This window comes from Parus major, chromosome 4 (genome assembly GCF_001522545.3).
Source record: "Parus major isolate Abel chromosome 4, Parus_major1.1, whole genome shotgun sequence".
NCBI classification, from domain to species: domain Eukaryota; kingdom Metazoa; phylum Chordata; class Aves; order Passeriformes; family Paridae; genus Parus; species Parus major.
Window position 1 is genome coordinate 12,447,412 of NC_031771.1, and position 25,132 is coordinate 12,472,543.

The 25,132-nt window shown below is 41.6% G+C and overlaps 1 protein-coding gene and 1 long non-coding RNA gene across 2 annotated transcripts in view; one reads left to right on the top strand and one right to left on the bottom strand.

Annotated features, from left to right (window-relative positions):
* Window positions 1-6,811, top strand: part of ZNF827 (zinc finger protein 827) — a 98,672-nt gene extending 91,861 nt beyond the window's left edge. Inside the window, exon 14 of the mRNA XM_015623640.1 lies at window positions 2,685-6,811. Within this exon, the coding sequence (XP_015479126.1) occupies window positions 2,685-3,492 (808 nt within the window). The 3' untranslated portion in view covers window positions 3,493-6,811. The remainder of the gene's footprint in view (window positions 1-2,684) is intronic.
* Window positions 6,812-7,258: 447 nt separating this feature from the next.
* LOC117244223 lies at window positions 7,259-20,747 on the bottom strand. The gene is made up of 3 exons (XR_004496857.1): window positions 19,171-20,747; window positions 12,197-12,348; window positions 7,259-7,835 (listed from the first exon to the last, which is right to left on the bottom strand). It is a non-coding gene; the product is annotated as an uncharacterized LOC117244223 (long non-coding RNA).
* Between the last annotated feature and the right edge of the window lie 4,385 nt (window positions 20,748-25,132).

Genomic DNA, 25,132 nt, shown 5'->3' on the forward strand with positions numbered 1-25,132 from the left:
ATGCAAGGCCTGTTCTTCAGGTTTGCATCTTTACAGCAGATTGGTAACCTAGCAGCAGAGGAGGTGTAACAAACTGTGGTACTTTCCCCATTCAAGACAAAGAGGAGACAGTATGTGATGGGTCCTACAGAGAATGAGGTGGTGCTGCAAAGAGCTTTGGGCAGAATAAAGGGTTTTTTTCCAAGGCATCAGAGCAAAAAGAAATGCCCAGTACGGGCTGTGTTTTGCATCTGGCTCAAAGAATCCTGTGTGGCCTCTGCAATGAGGTATGAAGTTACAACCTCAAAGGTTATAGTTTTTGTATACTCAAATCCAAAGTAATTTCTCTCCAAGAATGAGTAAGTTGGACATTTTCTGCTTTGTTTGCATGCCCCGTAACAATCACTATTGTATAAATTAACACAATGAGTAATGCAGTCTTTTGAGATAAAAGCCCTTTGGTTTTGGCTGTGGTGGTGGCCTTTAAGGTCTTTTGGTGCAGAGTAGTGTTTCTAGAGAATGTACCCTTATGTCAAAGTCAGTTCCTGAGGGAAGGAGGGACTGCTGGGGCCATATGCTTGCTCTGTGGACAGGCAGTGTGATGTTATGAAAGAGGCACGTCCCTGGTCTCTGTCTGGTCCAGCTGCTGCAGGAAAAAAGGCTGGAACCATGTGGAGCCCAGCTAGGGTCCAGCACAGGGCTCCCAGCTTCTGCTGCTCTTGCTGGGCAGAGTGATGTTTTCAGTGCGCTGTGGCTGGGACACGAGGAGCGCACCACGTTCAACGTTGCCGCGTGCAGCTCCCTCGGTTTGCCTGCAGCTTTGGAAAACTGGTCCTGTTTGCCAGGCAGCCTCTGGTCTCCAACTCGGTAGTTCCACAGGCTGGGATCTGTGGTAACTTGAGATGAGATGAGATGACTGAATCTAGGAAGAAGACCAGACTGAGAAACAAGAAGTCTGTCAGAACGATGGGATGTCTGCCTTGGACACACAGACCAGTTGTCTAATGAACATTTGGTTTAAGCTGCATAAAATCTGCTCTATTTACCAAGGAAAAACCAGGACCATAGTATGACTCAAGTCTTCCCGACAGAATGGGTTTCTCAGTCTATATTCCTATCCAACTCAAGTTATAATTAGGTACCTTGAAAGCTGCATCTAAGAAAAAGCTCTGATTTATTTTTTTTTAAGGCATCCAGAAGAGCCTGAAGAGATCTAAGTAAATTGTATTTTTCTGTCTCCTGTTTGCTGTGGGGGAAGAGAAAAAAAACATGATTCTTCCAGCTCCAGGTCAAAATCTGAGATTCTGATCCAGAGAGCACCCAGCCCAGGAGAGGTATGTGTGCATTGACAGCCAAGTCCTCTGGTGAAAGAGAGAATCACATTAGACGCCTCAGTGACAGGTTCCCTCTCTGGATCAGAGTACTTGATGTGCATCAGGATATGTGTCCAGGTGTTTTAATATCTCTTTGTCCTCCTGTTATTACTCACTTTCCTCAAAAATCTCTTGATTAACTTTTAGAGTAATATTATACCTGTACATGCAACCAGATGTAGCAAGGAAAACACGCATAGGGAGAGAGAGAATCTCAGCTTAGAAACTATGCAAGATGCCAGACCACAATTAGCAGACCTGCTAAACAGTGAATGCAGATGTGTGGCAGCTAGGGATGTTGGAAGACAGTAGCCAGCTGCCTTAGTTGCAAGTTTTTGTCCAGCCCCACTCTCTGAGCTCACCGGTTCCATGTGGAAGGTGCGTGCTTGGTTTGATACAGCAGAGGTCCCTGGCAGGGAGCTGTCCCCACCAACTTCCTCTCAGCTGCACCAAGCAACAGTGGGTGTGTTTTGGGTTTGGTGGGTGGCCAGGCTTGTTCCACGTGCAGCTCAGGCTCCTTCCCAAAGTTTCACAATTCCTTCCTCTACCCTTCTTGGCCCCTCCTGGCTCAGGAAGTGGGGTGAGGCCCTTTGCCATGTCCACCCCAGGCTGGACGCTTGCTGCTGTGAGGAAGCAGAACCCACATCCTGTTCCTACACAGGAGCAATTCCTGCCATGGCAGAGGCAGCTGTAGGCAAACAGTGCCAAGCCCATGCCCCTCTCAGCACGGCTAGCTCATCTCCCAGAAATGGGAGTCCCTACAAATCATCCAAACAGCCTGGCTTTCAGCTGCTCCTAGCAGGATACCCAGCGAGCTTATTATTCAAGGTCACATGAAAGGGAATTCCTAAGCTTTTGCTGTACATGTGGTATTACAAGTTTATTCCATCTTTACTTAAACAGCTGTTTTCATACTCATCTGTAAACACTCACTTTAAACCACTTAATGGAAAAAATGGCCAAAGTGACTTCGTGCAAACACTAGGAATCGTTACACAAAGTACCCGTGCATCAGTCACCCACCCTGCACTTCCCGGCCTGCTTTGGGGGAAGACCCCATCAAGGTAAGCCAGAAGGTTAAAGGGATGCTCCTTCAGAGTGAATCAGTATTTTCCTAGGAATGCTATTAAATGGGCAAACCTCCTCTAAGTAGAGATGTGTCAAGGTGAACCAAATATTGGAAAGAGGCTTCACAGGAAGAACTGAGTGCCTTTTTCTCCTCCTCAGTAGGTCAGAAAGGGGCTGAGTGCCAGGGCTGAAGCAGGAACGCAGGTCTGCCAGCTGAGTGACTCCTCTTTTCTTTGTCCCTGCCCCTCCTTGCTGTGTTGCCAGGTGCCCATTCTGCATCTACTCCACGAACCGCCCCGCAGCCATGGAGTGCCACCTGAAGACTCACTACAAGATGGAGTACAAGTGTCGGATCTGCCAGACAGTGAAAGCCAACCAGCTGGAGCTGGAGATGCACATCCGAGAGCACCGCCTTGGCAACCATTACAAGTGTGACCAGTGTGGCTACCTGTCCAAGACGGCCAACAAGCTGATCGAGCACGTGCGTGTCCACACCGGCGAGCGCCCTTTTCACTGTGACCAGTGCAGCTACAGCTGCAAACGCAAAGACAATCTCAACTTGCACAAGAAACTGAAGCACGCTCCACGCCAGACCTTCAGCTGCGACGAGTGCCTGTTCAAGACTACCCACCCTTTTGTCTTCAGCCGCCACGTGAAGAAGCACCAGAATGGGGACTGCTCCGAAGAGGAGAAGAAGGGCCAGTATTCGACCTCCAAGGAAGCCAGTCCACTCCTACCAGTGAACAGCTCCAGGAACCTTCTGTCGCCCCTCTCAGTTATGTCTGCCTCCCAGGCTCTGCAAACAGTAGCTATGTCCGCTGCACACGGCAGCGGGGCAGAGCCAAACTTGGCAGTGAAAGCCTTGGCCATCAACGGCACTTCCCTATGCTTTGATAAATACTGGAACTCAGAGTTTGCCCACCTTATTCCTTTAACAATGTTTTTCCCCAAAAACCACTACGATCTCACATTCCATCCACCCAGACCTCAGACTGCACCGGGAGGTGCCTCTTCACCTAAACACTCCTTCCTCGCCTACCTTGGACTAACAGAAAGGGCAGAAACTGTCTGAGGGCAGTTGCATTCTGTACCAAAAATCCCCCAACAAACCCAGCAGGTTATACATTGCTGCAAAACGTAGCCCCAAGAGGTAACGAACACTTGTACTATATCATTAGTAAGGTTTAGCAAATGGCTCTGTGTGTATACTTATTGCATTGACATGAAAGCTGCTTTATTAAATCTCCAAGAGGTGACCTACTGCATACTTCTACCTTCAGAGGCATGTTCCCAGTACTCTTATCTAAGAAACTATTTTGTCTTGTTAAGCTGAAAAAGAAGAGTGTCCTTATTGGCAATCAGCACTTGTAAGATGACATATTGATGCATTTTATTTTTGGGCTTTGTGTGCGTGCGGGTGCGTGGAAGAGAGGCTGCCTGTAGTGTGCCATGACATTGCTTTTGCACATCCCTTGGATTGGCTTATTTAATCATCTTTCTTTTTCCCTTTTCACACACTGGCTCCCTGCCTTCCCCCTGCCTTCCCCTGAACTGTGGAGCTGTAGAAGGAGCGATGTTTGGGGTGGGGCAGGGGGGACACCTGGTGTATTATTTCAGTGCTGTTTGCAGCTCCCTTTAGTTGTTTGATGCCTTGCATTCAGTTGTCAAGGTTTGAGGATTTGGGGTAGAGCTGGTGAGGAAAAAAAGTTGCTTTCAGCACTGCAGGATGAGAGCTCGACAATGAAAAGAGTGTGTGTAGCCTACACACCCACACAGCAGGCCCGATTCTCAGCTCTTACACAGGTGTGACAAACACCTGCCTCTGGGCCACAGCATACATCTTTTGTTTTAAAAGGGCATATAAATATTATATATATACTGTATTATGCAGTGGTTACCTTTTAGTTTTCAGGAACAACTTGTATAACTAGAATTCTATGGTGGGGAAAAAAAAATCCAACAAGGGGATTTAAAAAAGGTATGGATAAATTCTGGGTATAAATACTCAGACTAAAAAAAAAAGGCAGTTTTGCACAGTGCTTTAGTCTTGCACTAGTTTGTTTCTCACTTGCAAAAAAAAAAAAAAAAGAAAAGAAAAAAGAAAAAAAACAAATTGTGGGCTGAAGTTAATAAGACTGTTTATTTGAAAAGGTACCAGTAACTTCTTTGAAATATAAAGCTATAAAAAGATGCTTTTGGAACCATAAAGTTCTCTTTTATACCCTCAGTATTTCAATTGTACTTGCAAATTTGACAGTCCTCTCGCTCCCCTCCATGTCATCAGTAATACTTTATTCCTTTCTGTTGATGGCAGATAAAGTGTGTCCTGCTAGGAAGCTAACTTTGTACTTATTTAATGCTCCTACTTGTGGTCATTAAAATGACATGTTATATGTAGCACTTTATTGCAGGAAGAAGCAAATGCAGATTGGTTGTATAACCTTTGTTAATCTCAAAATGCCAAGAGTGATCTTAATGCAAGAGAAGCTAACTGACTGTTAATTGATTTCTGTTCCTTAGACAACTTAATACATGGGAAGAAAGATTTGGATTAAAAGTATTCTGTTTTACAATTGGAAGTATAAAATGTGAAACATGTCAAAATGTTCATATGACATGCAGGAATGCCTTCATACTGAATTATTGTTTTCCATGGTTTTTCTTGGATTTGGATCTGGCTATCTTTTATCAGCTATTAGAACTGTCTGACCTTGCTTTTGCCACAGTCCCCTCCCTGTCCCTTGGCCAAGCCACTGTAAGAGGTGCCCTGAGTCACATCTTTCATGCTATCTACCCACCCTCATGCTGTTCTGAAGGAACTTCCTCTGCAGGTTGTTGTGGGATGGGGGGATCCAATCACCCCTTGTTCGTGACAGCAGGAAAGCAACGACCCAGTTCAGGAAGGCATTTCTTGTCCACAAGGGCTCTTCGCCATATGGACAAGTAGAAATGTAACTCGATCTTCATTAGGTCTTAAATGAAGCTTGTGTAGAAAGACTTTCTGGATGCAAAACTTGCATCACTTTAACCTATTTGCAAGAGTCCTACATTTGTTTTGTACTGAGATGGCCAAACCTTTTCCACTGTCATGACCAAATTCTTCCTGTTTGTGGAGGACATCCTAACCTGCACACTCCTGTTATCATACTGGAAGCTAATTACAAGGGGGGAATATCTAAAATCATTGCAGGTTATCCTTTGGCATTATTAATTACAGGACAGACAAGTGTCACCATTTGTTTACATTCCAGCAGACAGTTTTGGTTCTAATGAGCACTTGGCGGTTCTGTGTATGCAGTGAAGAAAACCCATCTGCTCCAAACTGCTTGTAAACCTTTATAAAACACTTGCCTAACTCAGGGCCCTGCTCACCATGCTTTACTCCATCAGAGCTCCTGCTCACACCTCCCTGGGACTACAGACAAAATAGAAAATACTGTGTTGGTAAGTACTCAGAGCATAAAATAGTTACTATCTTGACAGCATGACATCTGCAATCTGTATCCAGCAGCTCTACCAGTTCTGTGAAACACACTCCACACGTGCATCTCTGACCACACCACAGAAAATCAAACACTCCCAAATCAAAAAGCTTGTTTTTCACACCAACTACAGGTAAGGTACAGCTGTCCAGGAGGAAGAAGAAGGAGGACTGTTGTAATAGCAGGCCACTGTATCTAAACCAAATGGCAGTTTAAATGGGGCTGGAACTTCCAAGAATGAGCTGCCTGCATGTGACCGCCACGTGTTTTGACCATATCCCACTGCACCTGGCAATGTTTAGTGTACCTGGGAAATTTGTTTAGCACTTTGGAAAGGATAAATTGATTCTTTCTGGCAAGTTATAGAAGTTTTCTCATTAAGGAAAAGTGTGTTAGGAGGTTTTTATTTTTTTAAGAAAAAAAATACACTATTTATCAGAGCTCTCGCATATTAAAATAATTTGTTTGCAGTTCAAGACTAAAGACAGGAATGTTCTCCAGAGGTTCCCCCTACTGATTAATGACCAACAGTTCTGATAAATTCCCCCCACCATAAAGGTAATTTCATACTGGTTTTCACTATGCATCCTTTAACTAAACCTGGCGTGTTTTTCCATTCAGTTATTCAGTTAAAGGTCTCAGCACTTTTTTTTTTCTTCTTTTTTTTTTTTTTTTTTTTTTTTTTTTTTTTTTTGTTTACTTGTATTATGTTCAAAAATCATTCTGTCAAGGTTTGTGTACATTAATAAAAATTTGTATTGTATAAAGCTTTTTGCATTATAAGGCTGTACAGGGTCATTTTGACAGTAACTGGTATATTTCTTTGCATCTTATGTTGCATTGCCAATTTCTAGTGTATCCAGTTTGGAAGTACAATATACTCTAATTAAAAAGATTGGCTATATTCTGGTTTCTTCTGGTTTTCCTTCCTCTTTTTTCATCTTAAATAGATTTAGAGTCGATTTGGAGGTGGGGGGTAAAGGATTCTCCTACAAGACCAGAAGATAACATCTTCCCCTTTTTTCATTTTATCAATTATATTAATCTTCAATTTTGAAATTGAAAAGGAAAGCTCTGGCTCTCACTCCTGATGAAGAAATACAGCAAATAGTCCTAGGACAGCTCTAGGCCTTCACTCTGTAGGCTCTGTGCTTGTAGCAACCTTCCAGGTCAGCTTTGCAAGGGGGATAATTCCTCTTCTGCACACTCTGCTCAGTCATGCATTTCAGAAAAATCAGATCCTTAAGCAGTAGTTTGGTGGACTTGCTCTTGCTTGGAAGTAGCCCAAATGAAATCAAGTAAATTTCCTTAAAGATGAGCTAAGCAGTGAATGAAAGAACACTATGCACTGAAACATTGTCATGAAAATAATTCTTTTTAATTTAAAAATATTGTGTACTCATTTTTCAGCATTTTAGAAAAACCTGGTTTTTTAACCAGAGATTATTGGAATAATTAAAATGCACAGAGGACACTAAAAAAGGAAACCCTAAGAGCAGACAAATTTCCAAGAAGCAAAGGTACTGCTGACTCCACTGAACAAGAAAAGATACTCAACATCCTGAAAGGAAGTTAGACTACTTAAACACTAACCAAGGAAAGCAAATAATCAGGGTGTTCATTAGATAAGAATTGTCCTCAGATATATTAATGTTAACATTAAATACATGCAGACTGCCTTTTTGCCTCAGGGCAGTGTTAATGTCTACTCAACTGCAAAAACTTCTTCCAGTTATTTCTACTGAGATGTGGATACTAATTTTCAGGGCCTTTATCAGTACCTTGTATGTGTTGCTGGGTGTTGGAATTCACTGCTCCTCTTCTTCTGCTGACTCCTTAGCTGAAAGGAAAGCTTAGACACAGAGCTGGTAAGTCACAGTGCCTCTCAAGAAGACGTGGTGTGTGTCTCTCTCTCTTCCTGCCCACGCTGTATCTGTAATAGAAAATATACAGTAATAGAAAATATACAGTGTTGCTCTCTGTGGAGTTTCTTGCACTAGACATAAATAGTTATCCTAGCAATTAAAAGGCAATCATGCAAATTATTCCCAGAGCAGCTGTGGATGCCCCATCCCTGTAAATGTTCAAGGCCAGCCTGGAGGGGACTCTGGGCAATCTGGTCCAGTGGAAGGTGTCCATGTCCATGGCAGGAGGGTTGGAACTGGATGACTTTAAGGTCCCTTCCAGTGCAAACCGTTCTGTATTCTATGAAGAAGTGGCTTAATTGTTTAAAAAAGTTCTAAATCACCAAACCCAGTCTGAAGAATTGCTTAAAATAAGCTGGGAGGGGCCTGAATTATCTTACTGAATTATCCTGACTGTAGTCAGCTAGCAGTTAAGTGCAAGTCTTGTAGAAACTCCAGTCCTTGAGTCATTTATAATAAGCTTTTACTTAAAAGATCAAGCCCAGTCTCAACCAAAACATAAACTGCCTGCAGTCACCCCCTGAAGCTTTAGTGTGACAGAAAACTGCTGTGTGCACCCAGAGAGGGGAATTAGTGTGACATGCAGAGATGTGCTAAGGAGCCCCTGCCCTTTGCAGCAGGTGGCTGTAACTGGCTTGTAGACCTGCATGATTTTAATCAACTAACTCAACTTTCCATAGGTTGTGTTTTCTTCCAATAATATTCCAATATCCACGTGTGATTATAGAAGACAGCTCCAGTTGTGTACTACCCTTTCAGCAAAACAAAAAATGCCCTGTTTTCATTCCAAATCTATGTACATTTTTAATATGTTTTAAAAATAAACTTAAATTGGCATTTTTTCAAGTAGTATTTCTTACAATCCTACACATGCCATAGTCATCATAAACCCAGCAGAACAAGGCATTAAGTGAGAATTTGGTGGGGGGGTGGGGAGCCAAACCAACAAACCTGCAATTTTCTATAACACTTCACTGTCAACAGGACTGCTCAACAGTGGAGGGGATGGGATCATTTATGCAGAGTGTTAAGATCCTTGTTATGTTAAAAATACATCAGTTATGCTCCAAACAGACAACATCTGCATTATATCACCCACCATCTTATCTGCTGCTAATTGGCCTCCTTGTTGACAAATCTCAGCAGCAAGGTTAAGTGCTGGCTGTAAAAGCAATGTAGCCTCTTGCCCGAGGGGTCAAAGCTCAGGCAGACCGTGCTGGAGCCTGCATGGCCTCTTTCCCCGCTATATATTTTCTGGGAGCTAATAAAACAACCAGAGCAATCACTCCTGCCTAGAGTCTGCCAGCCACCACGGTGTTTGGAGCTGCAGCAAATGGAACCTCATCCTCGCAGCACAGAGCACTCAAGGAGCCTGCAAAGGAAAAAGGCATCTTCTCTTGCACCAAAGTTTTCAAAACTCCTTGAGATGCAATTAAAAAAATCCCTGAACTGACAGCTAACCTTGAACATGGGGCAGCCGATGCCTCAGTGTCCAGCAGAGCCCTTGGAAAAGGGATGGGGGCACACCTTGACTGAATCCACAGGTTCCATTTCAACCAAAGACTGATTTTACCTGGCTGCTGGGCTCTTTGCAGTTTTTGGGAACATAGCCTAGAAAGCCATCCAGGTGGATGCCAGGAAATACATCAGGAATGCACCTGTTGGGCTTCCACATGGGCACAACACCTGCCTTCTACTAACCTGGCAGGAGTTTGATTTACAGGTATGACAAAAGAAGGGAAAGGGAAAGAAACTTAGAGCTGGAACTGAGCAGTAGCAAGGCTAGGGGAACACACTGACTGGAAATGTTTCATTAAGTTAAAAAAAAAAAAGAAAAGAGAAAGCATCCCCCCAAAAAACCCAACAACTGTACAGGAGAAGAACAGCGCATCAAGTGATAGTATGGCACTATTTTGGCAGCCTGTGGCAACCTATTTCCATATTAAAAATGGGGAAGGCCTTTCCATTCTTGTGCTCTCTTATGCTCTTATATTCTCTTATGCTTTGTTTTGTTTTCTTTGTAATTGTTTAATTTCCCTTCACCTTAATCATGATTAAAATCAACATATGACATATCTCTTAGAAAAAAAAAGTCAACCCCTCCCCAATTTTTTTTTCCAGTTTAGTCTATAGTTGATTTTAAAATATTTCAAATTTCTGTAGTAGAAGTTCCTCTTCTGTTTGCATTTAGTTCTGCTCTACTTTATTTTTTAGACCTCTACTTTCTATCACATTTCTTTTTCCAGCACTTCTAAGACAGCATTTCACTGGAAGTGTAAACTTTGGATTGTTACTCTTCTGGGAATGTGCCTGTTTAAATAAAGAAGAGAAAAATGTTCTCTCACTGAGCCCCTAGACCTTCATGCCAATGTTTGCAGCACAGCCTAAAGTGACCAAACCCAAAAATAGGCCTTGCTTCCTGGCTGACCAACAAAGCATCAAATACTTTCTTGTTTCTTTCCCTGATATTCAAGCCTGGAACGTTCATTCACACGCCAGGCCGAAGAATTTGTTTTTTCAGAGATTTACCAGGAAGCCAGCTGGGAGGCTCAATGCCCCAACTAATGTGCTCACACATGGGTGAGGAGGACCTTGGAGCCACAGATGCAAGACTGCATCAAGGAATAGGAGCAGGTTTCTCCCAGTTTGCTCTCACTGCCAAATTACCACATGAGCCTGGTCTAGGCCCTGCTCAGGGCTAGAACCAGCAAAATAAATTAAGACAAACTATCCATGTCTGGTATTCCTCGACTGCAGGGATTAACACTTCCCTGGTATCCAGACTTCCAGTACATAGTGTGCAATTGCATTCCAGCACAGTTAGAAGCAGTGCTTGTTTTAGCAATAAAAATCACTGGATCTTTCTTTCCTGAAACTGAGAAAACATTTTAAATGGGATGGGAATGTAAGTAAAGATAAATAGTTGCAGGAAAGTTCCTTCCATCAGCAGGGTTCTGAAATAATATGAATACATCAGTGGCTGTCACTCATGCAAGTGACACTTTTTAAATGTACCAGAATAGCTCTGTTCACAGGTGTTACCAGAGCAATGCCCACTTGCACTCTGAACATTTAGTAAGCAAGCACTAAGACTTCATGTTTTTATACTTAGATCCCTATTTTTAATGGGACTGCATACCCAGAACTTAATGAAAAGATCTAAATATAATGTCAGTCTGATTTAAAAATATGCACTGCATCTTTTAAGTTGACATTTCAATTAAAAATAAATAAGATCCATTTATATAGTGATACTGTGATAAGATTGCATCAGTCAAGTTTCATTCCTACTCAAAGTGACAGATTTCTCTAAGTCAGAGCCAGGAAATTCAGTGCTCCAGCAACTCCAACCAGGAAAATATAACTAAGGGTGAATTTAAGCATTTCACAAAAATTAGGGTATCATGTTTCAAGGATAAATGTATTTCACAGAATCCTATAATCATGAAGGCTAGAAAATACCTCCAAGTCCCTCCTTTTGTTTTTAATGAATTTATTAAGACTTTTTTTGTTATCTTTCACAGGAAAGGCCAGATTGAGTTGCAGCTGAGTTTTCACCTTTCTAATTTTCTCTCTGTATGACCTAATGACATCCTTGTACTTTTCCTAAGTTGCCTGCCCCTTCTTCCAAATGTTAGAAATTCTTTTTCTTCCCTGAGTTCACCAAAAGCTTCTTATTCAGTCAGGCCAGTCTTCTTCCCCATCTTCACACTGTTACTATCCTGTGACTAGTCTATTAAAACTAGTAACCACACTCAACTTTTGTATTTGCCATTCAACCCAAGTCACATGAGTGCTGTTATTAGTTTTTTTTCTGTCACCTAATCAATAGCTTGTCAAGATCCAGGCTCTTATTTGGTGATGGAGACTTCAAGAATCCTCCACATTTAGAGAGCCAAAAGAAAACAGATGTGTGGTATGGTTTTGCACTGTTCAGAAAATCTGTTTCCCATTGAAGTCTTTTAGTTTCTTGGGCTAGTTTAAGAAAGGAACTGAGACAACTCAATAGTGATGACCAGATATAAATAAAAAGATCACCCAAAACTGTCACTGGCAGCAAAGAGGTCAGGACTCTGAAATGTCTAGTGGGAATGTCTCCTAACCTGCCAGAAGCTTGCATGGTTCAAAGCTTGCTCTTGGCACTGCCAAATGACCAGGGACTACCTCCTCCCATCATCTGCCAGTTCATGACAGGCCTAAAACTCAGAAGAAATCCCTCAGCTCTGCAGCTCTTTCTAGAAACTTCAAAAAGCCAGGCTATTGACCTCTGATTCCTCTGAGATCTGCTGTCTGTACATATGTTGACATTGAATTCACTGTGCAAACACTGGAAGCCAGAGAACTTCCACCCCAGCATAAGTGCACATACCTGGTCTCCTCTTGCAGAGGGTGGACTGCTTGTTGTAACAGGTTGCAGCATCATAATGAACTCAAATCACTTCTCTTGCTTCCAGTGTAAGACTGCCAAGTCCCTCACATCATCACAAGCTTTCTGAAAAGGACTTTCTGAAGACTCCTTTCCTGTAAACCAAAAAGGAAAAAGCACTTACCCAAGAACACAATTAACATTGTCAGTCAAGCCAAGTGAAATCTGACATCTTAAACCATCCCAAGGATGCATTCAGCTTGAGTTCTGAGGGTATCCTTGTTTACCCTCTCCCTCCTGGCTATAAAGAGAACAGCCAGCAAAGAAAGCTACCCTCAAGGAAAGATACACTCCCACCTCTTTCAAAGGTCTCCCAGCAAGGTGAGAGAGCACAGGGAAACCTTCCAGCCACAGAGACTGCTGCTAAGTGCAGAGGAAAATCACACCCTCTGACTCCAGGGCAGCCTGGGACACTGGGCAGAGGCAGGAGAAGACAGCAGCCTGTCCTCACACCATCCGTCTGCCCAGCCCAATGTATCTTGTGGGGCTCTTGGCAATTAACACAGTTTCTCTTGCTAATGGACAAGCAAGCATGTGCCAAAGCCCACCCACTCTTCAGCTCATTACAAGTCATTACATGACCCGAGATTGGTAATAAATCTCTCCAGGAATGGAGAGACAGGAGTTTGAGACTCTAATCAAAGACCTGTTGGAGGGTCCTGAAACCAACCCTTTGTCACCAGCAAGCTCAATATGGCTGTGTCCTGACAGAGCCTGCAGGTTGTTTTGGACATGAGAGGTGTCAGAAAACAGATTAATGCAGTTTAACTAGGAAATGGGTAATGCATATCTCATAGGCTGGCCATGAAGACAAGCAACTGGTTTTTTTCTTAATTTGTAAGGCATGGGAGTTAACCTTGAGGTACTTCAGTTCAAAATGTGGTTCTCTTTTCCTGATAATGATCAAACAGAACACTGTAATTCAAACTCACATCCTGAAAAGGTGAAGAGCAGCCAGCCTTACCAGCTTCTCAGGGCACCTGCTGCCAATGATCTACCCTCTCCCTTGCACAAATGTCAGAAGATGAACACCTTCTTTAAGTAATTCCCCCTCCTCATCCCCTGCCTGCACATGTTGGTTTGTCTGTGCTCGTATCACATACACATTCAACTATTCAGGATCTCTTTAATTCAAAGCATGAATTAACATAATTACACGATTTAATTTATAATAAAATAAAATTAACATTGTCATTTATAAAAAATGTTAATAATTTTATTTATTTTATTTATTTTTATTTTTTAATAAAAGTTGCCACGGTGCAGCAACTTTTTCAACACATCAGAAATAATATTTTCATTTTTTGCAGGAAAAAACTGTAGACAACTCATGTCAGAAGACAGATTAAAACAAACCAGTCTTTCTGAACAAAAGGTGCTTTTTCTAGAGAGTTGGGCTCATTCATTACCTCCAGATTTAATGGACTGCAGATTCCTCAGCTTTTGGGAAATACAATTTGACAGTTTGTAGAAGAAGACTGATTTTATTTATACACATCTATAAATAAAGGTTTCATACTGTGGCATCAGCCAGTCAGATGCAGGATATAACTTCAGTATCTCTTGAAGAGAAACAGCCAGGATTTTGGGCAAAGAGACTATAGCATGGATCATTTTCTAACTCCAGATGAAAAATGCATTTTCGCTCATCTAACAGTGGTGAAGAGAGCTGCACCTGTGAGGTACCTGTGCCAGCATTGCCCTCTCAGGCTAGAAAGGGGTCTGTCAGTCATTGCCAAACAAGTCACAAGACAGAGATGCAAAGATACAGAGTGGAAAGAAAGAGAAGTGCTTTGCAAAAGTGGGACTTTGCCTCTAGTAATTAAAGGTAGCATGGATTTCACCCCAGCTCTAGCAGCTTTCCCTCTACAGGGAGAAATAAGGAAAAGGAGAATACACAATACAATTCACTGTGTGAATTATACAGTACTTCCTAAGAATCTAAAAGTATAAGCAGAAGGAAGCTTTGAGGAATGGATAGCTTTAGCAAAGCCACATCACATAAGCAAAAGATACCCTGAAAAAAAAAAAAAAAGGAAGAGTGTGAGGTGATCCAAATGGATTTTAATCTGTTTGGGCTACAAAAAACAGGTTTCCTAAGAGAATGCCTTGAATGACTTAATCACAAACAGGCCTCTTAAAAAAAGTTATGCCCTTAAAGTTATTTACACAACAGCTGGGACTCTGAATTTTCCCAACCCTGCTTCTTCTCCAGTGACAAAACATTTTATATCCTCAGCAGCTCTTGCCCGTTGCAAAGCAGTGAAAAAACCCTTGCCAAAAAGAGTCAGAAATGCAGAACTCTGAAGGAAATGAGACCTGAGACAATTGATTTAGCACTTTGCTCACCATTTTTTTTTCCCCCTGGTTCCAAGTAGCCCAATACGCTTCTGAAGGACCATGGAGCAGTTTGACACATTGAGGAGGGGGGAAAAAAAGATGGTAACAAGTGGTTGTTCTTTTTACCTCAGCTGTAAATCTGAGCACAACACCCAGGGCACAGCATCAATTCCAAACAAGTGCAGGCAGATATACAACATGCTGCTTGCCCTGATCAAGCCACAGAGCAGCACAAAAAAAATAAGGCTCTCTAGCAAGACATAAAAATACTCAAATCCATTGTAAGCAGGAGTTCTTAGTTTTAAGGAGGTCTAAACTCTGCTAACTCCAGAAAAACAACACCACTACCTAGACAGAGTAAGCCCACCCACATTCCCAAACAGAATTCCTATAACAGATGCAAATTTCAGCTGGTAATGTGAGCATTTTTAAGGAGCAGTGTGGTGCAAGAAGGCTAAACACTAGGAAATAACATATTCAAATCAGCTAAAACAACATCTTTGATACAGGCAACAGGATAGCTTAGATCCTGGTGAGTTTTTAGGGAGAAATAAAAAGGCTCTGAGGAAGCACAACTATCCCCATGTGAACCATCCAGGAATTTTATGGTAGGCAATCTAATCACCAGTACCATGATTGCTTTGCTCTAAGGCCAGCCAATCCAGTGATGGCCAGCAGAATCTATGGGTTGTTTCATGCCATGCTTGGTGCTTTAATCCTGTGTGTTTAGACAAGGAAAGTTGAGGAATGACAGCAACTCCACGAGCTCCTGGAAAGGATTCAAACCATGAAGAACCACAAAACCATCTGATGCCAGAAAATACAAACCACACAGACTTTGAAACCTCCCTTTCTGCCACAAGAACTCAAGCGTGCTCCAGACCAGGAGCATGAACTAAGACACTCTAGAGAAATCATTTGTCTCTTTTTTTTATTGGATGTTTTACTTGGGTCTCTCTTGAGCTCCCTTGTAGGTAAAGCAGATGTAGTCAATACTGAAATTATGTATCCATTAGCATTTGCCAAGAATCATTTGGCCTCAATCACAAGATGGGATTTTTGTCTCTCCCAGGAAGTGTACTGTTTTTCCTATGTGGCACTGCTTGACTACCTCTGGCTGACCTCATCATCTGAAAGAATGAAAGCAGGATGCCCAATCAAGTACCAAACATCACTCAAAACCACTAACATTTACAATTCAATCTCTGATCAACAAGTTTCAGTTGTGAAAACTCAACTGTGGTTCAAGAAAACCAAACCAAACCACACAAACACACGGGGGGGGGGGGGGGGAACAAAAAGTCAACCAAACTTCAAAAACTCTGAACCCACCAGAAGATAGTTAAAGATGAATTAGTAAAACAAGAACAAAACCAAACAGCACAATTGAGCACAAACAACAAACTAGATAAAGACAGGGAACACTGACATTGTTTTTTCAAAGCAGTGACTATTATGACTGGTACCTCTGAGAATGAAACAGAGCAAGCTCTCCAGTGTTTTGACCTCCAGAAGGTCATGCTCACTAGTCAGTGGCTGGAAGAGCCAAGCTGGCATTCCCAATGCCCACAACAATAGATCCAATTACTTCAAGCATTAAAAAGCAAATGCAGCACATAAAGCTCACATTGCTCTGTTAATTCAAATACATATATCCACAGACATGAGTTCAGAGGAGACAACAGCACCCTTGCCATCTCTGGATGCTGTACATGCTCTGCTTAACTTTCCTTATGCATTTTGGCTTCCCCATTTCTTTCCCTGGTGTTTCCCTGTTTGGAGACTCTTCACCCCAAACTCAAACCATAATGAGTGAATATCAATTAAGAAATTGATTCAATACCTATTTGCTTTGTGAATGTCATTCTTCCCACCATTATTCACTGCAATTCTTCAGACTTGGCTAAGGCAAAATACCATTTTGTTCTTCTTTCAATTGCAGATGCATAGATCTGGGTGCTTGGTGAAAAAATAAACTTGTTTCCTACATAGTACTTTTGAATTTGCTGAATAACCTAGCAGGTCAAATAATTCATTTTGAGAAGAAACAAAATCCTTCAGTAAGTACACTGCTGAAGTAAAAGAGTTCAAAGGGGATCAACAACATTTTATAAAAGGCAAGTTGAAATAAAAATCTACAAGATCCAACAGCAGCTACCAAATACCCCATCCCCAAGGTCATTTGAGGAACAGCTGGGACCAAACCTCAATGAAACCCCTTCACAAGTGCCAGCACCATCTACCCCGTCCCACTGGGTGGCGATGGGGTTTGCCTGCCCCTCTGGGGAGGCCTAAGGCCATCACCAAACCTGGCAGCCCTGTGGGCTCCCATCCTTGTACCCCAGCTGCTGCACTGCCAGGTATGACTGCCACCAAAACCCGTCACCTCTCTGTTTTCCTCGGGCAGAGTGAGCTCTGCTCAGTGGCTTCCGGGGGGCAGAGGAGCTGTGCTGACCTGAAAGGTGAGCTGGATATTGCAGTTTAATGTGGCTGCTAATCAGGAGGCTTTTCATGCCTACTTAGTAAGTGTCTCTATTTACTTTAAATAAAACTGTTAGAAGAGCCAAAACAAAAATACCTACCCAGAGTATAGCAGACAAAACTAACTGTGAAAGTGATACTGCTGCAGAAAAATATGATGTAGCCCATTTTGCACGGTTGCTAAATTATGTATTCCTAAGGGTGACCTATTACACAGTGACTTGTTAATACATCTAGAGCCCTTTGTTGTCCTATTATCAATAACAAACCTTCTGCACTATTTTGGGAAATGACCTTTCTCCACAGCGTGGTGTAGCACAAGCCAGGAACCTCCTGAGCTGTAATTCCAGCTCCACCATTGACTTGCTGTGTGGCGAGGGAAAGTTGCTTTAATGTCCCAGGTGCTGTTTCTTTTTCTATAAAGCTGTAGACACTGGCCACCCTCTCAGCTCAGTGGAGTGCCTTACTAAGTTCAAATATTTGAGCAGAGCTTTGGGGGTGCAAAATGCCACATCAGTGTGACACATTGCTGCAGCTGCTTAAGGACATTAACAGAGCAGAAATTCAGCTGCAGCTGGAAGAACATATTGTGCTGAGCTACAAGATTCTCTTTTCACAGGTGAGAATTTATAGTCACCAGCTTTAGGCTACAAATCACCACCCAGTAACTTGTCAGTGTTTTCAAGCCAGAGTTTCTTTCTCAACTCACAAGAAAGAAAATGTCAGTGCTTGGTCCCACCTACATGGCAGCAGAATTCAGGTTAATGTTAACAACCCATACACCTAAAATAACAGCATACAGGGGACCACAGGATGAGAATTCCTGGGACAAGAGGAACACAGAGCAGATACTCAGCCTGGGACATTCCAAATGTCAGAAAAAAAAGTTGGGTTATAAGAAGTTTCAGAGATTAAAAACATAGAGCAGAGAGAGCGGAGACTGTAACACCAGCTCTTTCTCTCTCTCTCTCTCTAAATAAATAAAAGTCATGACTAAATGAAGTCATTCTGAAAACATGAACTATTTCATGTGCGTATTTTATTTGCTTTGGCAGAATATTCCCAGGCTTAACCCCCTCAAGCTGCAGGAACAGGTGTAAAACACAAAATACAGGAATGTGAATAAGCACGCAGTGAAACTATAGGATGGCTATATTCCCAACTTAGAAAAAAATCAGTCACATAACTCCTTTCCAAGGGGCACAGATCAATTTGTTTTCAATACCTCACTTCTCTCCTGTGTTGTTACAGATGATACCATCAGTATTTGAAAGTTGTCTAATAACTCTCTTTAATAATTTAACCAAGAGTTTCCAAATAAAATTTACTTTGCGGCTTTGAAACCCGTCCTGCTAGAGGAAATTCCATTTCAATTCCACTTTAATTGACAGCACAACTCAAATTCCTAAATCTGTATCCCTAGCTCTTCAGAAATGAAATTTCACAGCCTGGAAGATTTAACCTGAAAGCCACACCATCACACCCATATTTACATCAGGAAGTTCCCAGGGTGAGCACTATTCTTCCATCAGGATGATCCTCGAATGCCCTTTAAAAACTCCTTAACTATGATTTAAAAGCCCTTTGTTTTACAGACAGGCAGCAATACATTTGGCATGGAAGTTTAAGCATGACATGATTCAAGTTTATAAGGACTACATTTACAGCAGTTATTGAAATCCAGGCTTGAATTTAATATTTAATCTGTCTCTACTGACAGATTTCATTTACCCTCCTAATCACCAGTGCCCAGAGACTGCATTTTCACCTTCTTTAGCCTGAACTACGGCCAAATGTTAGCCCTGAAGAGGGGCACAGGCATCCCTTAAGGCAGCGGAGGAGCCGACGAGCCGAGTGCTGCCATACAGCACCATCTAAGGGCTCTCCATAAGTACTGCTGAGGGGATGTATGGAATGACACCTATGGATTGGCTCGTGGATGCTCCCAGCCAGGCACACACAGTGTCACCACAGCAAAACTCTCTGAGCAACTGTTTCCTCTCTGAGTTGCTGCCACTGATTCATCAGGAATCACCTGGAAAATGAAGTTACCGAGAAGCTGCCTGAGGAATAATTTTCAGAATAACAAGATTTACCTCTGTCATCGGCAGCAATTCGTTTCTCTCTGTGGCAATCTCTTGGCTTGCAGACAAGGTGGTTCATTACAAACACTCTAAGAACAGGAGGAGAAAATGTTATAGCTTCTAGATTTAGAAACTGAGAAAAAAGAGTAGTTTTAATTCTACCCAGTTTGCTACTTCAGCTTCTCCAGGCAAATTTTCTTTTTCTTCGTAATTTATACAAGTCTTGCTCATGAAAATATCTTCTTCTGCAGTGGTTTTGTGATGCAATCTACTTAAGGAAATACCATACTAACCAGAGGATCCACTTAGTCCAGCCTTAATCTCAAGGAACACCCAATAAAGAAAAAAAAAAAAAAAATTATGAAAGCAAAAGTATTCAAACTGTCCCGCAGAAATGCCTTGCATGTTAGATGTTCGTTAAGGTTCAACATTGAAAAATGTTAGATGAAAGATATTCAGAATAGACTAGTTTACAGGATCCATGCCTGTCTCCACAGCAATGTTTTCTCAGATGAAAGAATTGGCAATGGGCCAAACAAAATTATTTGGATTATCCCAGTTTCCCTCTTAGATTTCCTGTCCTAGTGCAGATGAAGTTTACCACCCCAAAAATGGAGAACTGACCTGCCTAGCAGGACAAACCTCAGGCAGCCTTTATTCTAGGACCTTATTCCATCACATGTCGGCACATGCTCCACTGCTGACCTCTCCTGACCTCAGGGTGTGGAGAAGCAGCAGCATTTCTGACATGGAAGGAATTGTGTGTGATGAAAGTGAGTGTCTGGAGCAGTGTCTCCAGCTAAACTAAAAGCCACGTGCATTGTGCAAGACATGAAACTGGGACTTTCAACAAATCATAACTGCTTAATGCCAGTACACAAATAAAGCATTCAGTGGCTTTTAATTGTACTAGTGCTGTACAGTGGCCGTGCTCTGCCCCATCGTTGCAGGTATGGAAACGACGGTACTAAAGAGTCCCACATTAAAGACTCCTTCATTTCTAAGAATGTCACATTCTAATGGATAGTGAAAAAGAAAAGTGAAAGACAACAATATTTGAATTGAAATCTGAAACATTAATTCTCAAATCTCATCCGTTTCTATTGCCACTGCATAGAGAAAGAACCAGTCAGGTTGTAAGTGCTGCATCGTAGCAGTCTTAAACAACAAAAAAGAAGTTTTTTTACTTTTACTGAAACTGTTTTTAAAAGCTTATTGATCTTGACCAGAGGTCCTTACTTCTCCTGTAAATCAGAAGTTAAGAACATGACTTCAGCTTCTTGTTTTGAGTCCTGCAGATATCAGATATTAGCAGCTGTTGTTCAGTGAGGACAGACAAATCGTACTCACGGCTCAAAATAAAGAAATCCTGTTTGGGTGAACACAATTTGCTCTGTTCATCAAGGGCATGAAAAGTCACTCTTTTCAGCCTCAAACAGAAGTCAAGATTTACAGGTAGATCATTTTGTTAAGATTCATGCAATATTAAAAAAAAAAAAAGAAAAAGAAAAAAAGAAAAATAACAATATTTGCAACATAATTCCCTTTCCCATTTGCTGAATATTTTACTTGATTGAGCTCTGCCAGATACCATGCACTTGCCATGCTTTTGACATGGCATGTGTCTTATGCAGCTGCCTGTTCTGGAATGAATATCTGATCTATCCGACCTCAATTATGCAATTACAGTCATATTAGTCCTCTGTGAATTTTACAAGACTGGGATAGCTGAACAGCAGAGTTTCTCTTTAAACTTCAGAAGAGGAGGGACACCAGAGCATAACAGGCTTTTGAAACACATGCTGACCTTTCAACACATTGACCTGTCGTGCTCTGAAAAGCTACCAATGAATAGAGTGGAAAAGTCAGTGCTGGAAGTGACAGGGTGGAAAGGAGAAAACCACCACACTGACAAGGCATTATTTTCCACCTAGTGTCCATGAGCACAAAGGTGGCTCAGGATAACAACATTTCTGGCAGAAAAAGTACACCCAGCTGTTTCTTACTCAGATCTAGGTGTAAAAGACATGCATCTGAGCAAGAGTAAAAGCTCCTGGTCTAAGCTTCTGATGTTGCAAGGCACGTTAATTGTTGCAGCTTCTGGTGTCACTAAAGAGCCTTTGTCCAGTCAGACTAACAATTTACAATTTAGAGTTAAAGTGAAACAAGCAACTTCTTGCTCTTACTTTACAGGCTTTGCCAGATTTGATCAGATAAAGGCACACATTCAGTGCAGACCATCAATCATTTTCAACCACGTTCAATACCCCTTCTGGTTCAGTCTGTGAAATCTCTTCTAAAGGAGTTAAACCAGAAATTCTTAGCACCCCGATTTCCCTTTCCTCTATGGATTATTTTGCCCACTTCAAAATACTAGGAAAGCTTCTCTAAATAAGACTAGACCTTACAGTGATGGCTGAAGTCTTTTTCCTTCCATGAGAGGAGGGTCTGACATCACAGTCTGGGAACCAGCTTAGCTCCTCTTCTTGAAAAGAGGCAGGATACATCTTAGTATAGTTAACTTGTCCCTGTATTTCCCATCCTCCACAGCTTCCTAGGACGGTGCCTGCTTTCTTCTATGATTTGATGAGAGAGAGAAAGAGGAGTAAAGGGCAAAGGTAACCAAGAGGTCAAGAAGAGACGCATTCCCTCAGATGCTGCTAACAAGGCACAGCACAGGAGTTTCACATGGCTTCAGAAACCCTTGTTCTCCGCTGGTGAGCTCCGTCCAAGCCCGGGTTCACTGAGGTTACAGCAAAAGAAAAGGTTGCACTTTTGTTGATCAACGCTGCTAAGCAACAAGTCATAAAAACCAACATCACCCTTGTCTTCTGCTGGTTGCAATTAGAGAACTACAAACAGGATCACAGATTCAGGGCTGGGAGAAAACCTTTAGCAGTGAGTGTGCACTGCTCCCAGCCACACAGCTTGTGCAGCAACTTCTCATTAGACACACATTCCGCATCCCCAGCCATTGCAGCCTGCACAGGGCAGGTCAGCCCAGGCCTCTGAAGCTGTAGCAGCCTTTGGCTTCTCATAGGTTGTAATCTTTAGGTTGTAGTGGTCACTTTCAATTGAAGAAACAAAGCAGAAGTGTTGTCAGTCCCTGATTAACTTCATGAATATTTGAGTCATGTTAAAATGTGTATAACTAGAGCTTTTATAGGATACTCTACCAGCGGAAGAGATGTAAGAGGATATAAAGACACAGTAACACAGAGCAGGAAATCACTTTGACACAGTATTTTAAGGAAAAATACAGGAATTTTATAATGCTTTCTGAAAGGTGAAGCTTTTAACTTGTTAGAAATAAACCATGTTTTACTCAAACTACAAGAACTTCTAATTATTCTGCACTTAGAGCACAATTGCAAACAAACCCACCCAGTGCCAAAGGACAAGTGTCACACGGTCCCATGCAACACAAAAATCCAAAAGTTAGGAATGGGAGTTGAATTTATAGTTTTGTAACTACTCACACAGCAAACACTGCCAGTCACATCAGTTTCTGTGGTTTCACAGTGAATTATCCCAGATAATTCTTATGCTCCCACAGGAGGAAAAATAAAGAAAAACAGGCATTCTTCCTACTGCTCCATAATGTACCTTCTCCATATACTACTACCATGAATGTCAGCTCTTCTTTTCCTTCATGTTCATCAGCTGAACCATACCTCAGTATGACAGGAGGGAACAGAGTAAGTCTGTCATCCTTTCATTCTAAGTGTGCACTCTAATTGTGAGTCTTTAATTCTGAAATTTTTATTCTCAGTTTACAAATGCTGGTAATGTTCCATTATGAGGTAGGTTACTTTTAAATAAACTGTAAGGAATATTATTGTGGAGTAGCTGAACTGGTTTTCAGAAGAAGAATCCTGTTGCTAGTCAGTCTGTGCACTGATGATTGTCCAGCTCTTCAGGGGAACACGCTAATGTTTCCTTAAATACACTCTCTATCAACTTTTGTTCAATCTCTCACCAAATTATAGATGTTTCAGAACAGTCCAGTAGGAATACTTACAGAAGCACTAAGCTCTATGAAAATGTTTTTCTCATTTTAACTCGTGGAGTATGTTACTTATGACTCTGCATCCAAGGGGGAGCAACAGAGCACTCTGAGAAAGGAAAATAAAGGGGAAATACGGATGTTTGCACCAGTAGAGAGCAAGTCAGTAATTGAATCCTGCCAGTCAGTAATTGAATCTTCTTCCTTAAGAAAGAAAACTTTAGGAAGGGGAGTACATACAGTTTACAGAATCACTAGGCTGGAAGAGACCTTCAAGATCATCAAGCCCAACCCATGTCCTAACACCTCAACTAAACCATAACACCAAGTGCCACATCCAATCTTTTTAAAATAAGTTCTTTTGTATTATTTAGCTTTACTAAACTCCCATGCCACAAAATCTTGAATAGCCAACAAATTGCAGATTTCACAAATAAGCAATATAAGTGAGGAGAATATAAAGGCTGAAGCAGCATGCAGAACAGGAAGTAATGCATTTACAGAAGCCAAGAGCAGATTAGATAGCAAAGAAAAGTTTTTTTATTACTTAAAGCAGGACATTACAACAGAGCAGTAGTCAAGAAGGGGTCACTGGGTCCTGTCACTGAAAACAGAGAGATTAGATATGAAAGGAATAAGTCACACTAAGAGCATGAACTTGCTAAGAGCATTTTTTCAACCTTAAGTAACATGGCTGTAAATATACGTGGGGCTCAGAGTAAAGACTATTGAACTGCAACCCTTACACTCTCTGACCTGTTTCAGAGTCCTGGGTAAATCACTTGATCTCACCACTCTTGTTTTTTCCAGCTGTGAAACACCAGAAACATCTATTACACAGGGACCTGGGGAAAAGTTTCGCACTTAGAGACAACTGCAAGACTTTGTAGGAATCGACCTCGTGTATCTGAAGTTCACTCCTTACCTCCCATACTAATTTGTCTAACAGTCTGTCATACCTTCATCTACAAACTTCATTTTGCTATTGGCTTCTCATGAAGTTACATTATTTTCTCATACTATTCTGCAATAGTTGTGGGTTTAAGTGTTAACATGAGAGCAGCTTGACAGCTCCAGAAACTAAGAATATGTCAACATTGTACTCAACAGATTTGTTTACTATCTTTTTTCAGAAGCCTGTTTACTTGGGTAACAATATTTTAATGCATTTTAGCCAAGTTAATCCCACGGAGCTAAAAATGATGAACTGAAACATTCCTCCCTATCTTGGGACATAGTGGATTGTTTACAGAGTTGCAGCTGACCAGTTCTGCAGTCCTTCTGAAGACAATGCACCTGCCCACCCCACGAGAACACAAACAAAACTGCAGAATTAACTGAACAGCAGTTGACTCCAAAACACATCACAGCAAAATTTTACAGGCTGTAAAACAAACTGTTTCATTACCACATGGAAGGCCCAGTTCACAGTTTGCATAGGACAGTTTTTCTTTTTGGTAGAGGAATCACTGAAAAAACAAATCAGGGACCTTCATTTACTGTTTTATTTCCAAAGACTTCTTCCAATGTAAGGATATTTCTCCATCTACTGAAGCACGAGGCATAACTGAACACATAAAGAAGGCAAATCAGATTTTCATTTAATGCTCTCCTTTAAGAGGAAAATGCAGCTTGAAGAACCTGCTTAAGCCATTGCTAACTTCTGCTAAGAGCTCATTTGTAAATTAACAATACTATAAAAGAAGCAACAAAATGAGAAAGTAATGATAGTCCATGGCTTGAGTGGATCAACATATCTGCATCCAGAAAATAAATACTGAAGAAGCTTATGAAGAACATCTTCTGCTTGAGCAGGTGCCATTTAAACAAAGCTGCAGGTTCTGTTTTACTTGCTTGGCAGCTCATGTATAACAGACAAGGAAAACAGCAGCCCCTGACAGAAGTAATGACCATAATAAGGGTTTGATTTAACAGATAAAACACAAATGAGGTCACCTCAAAAACTAC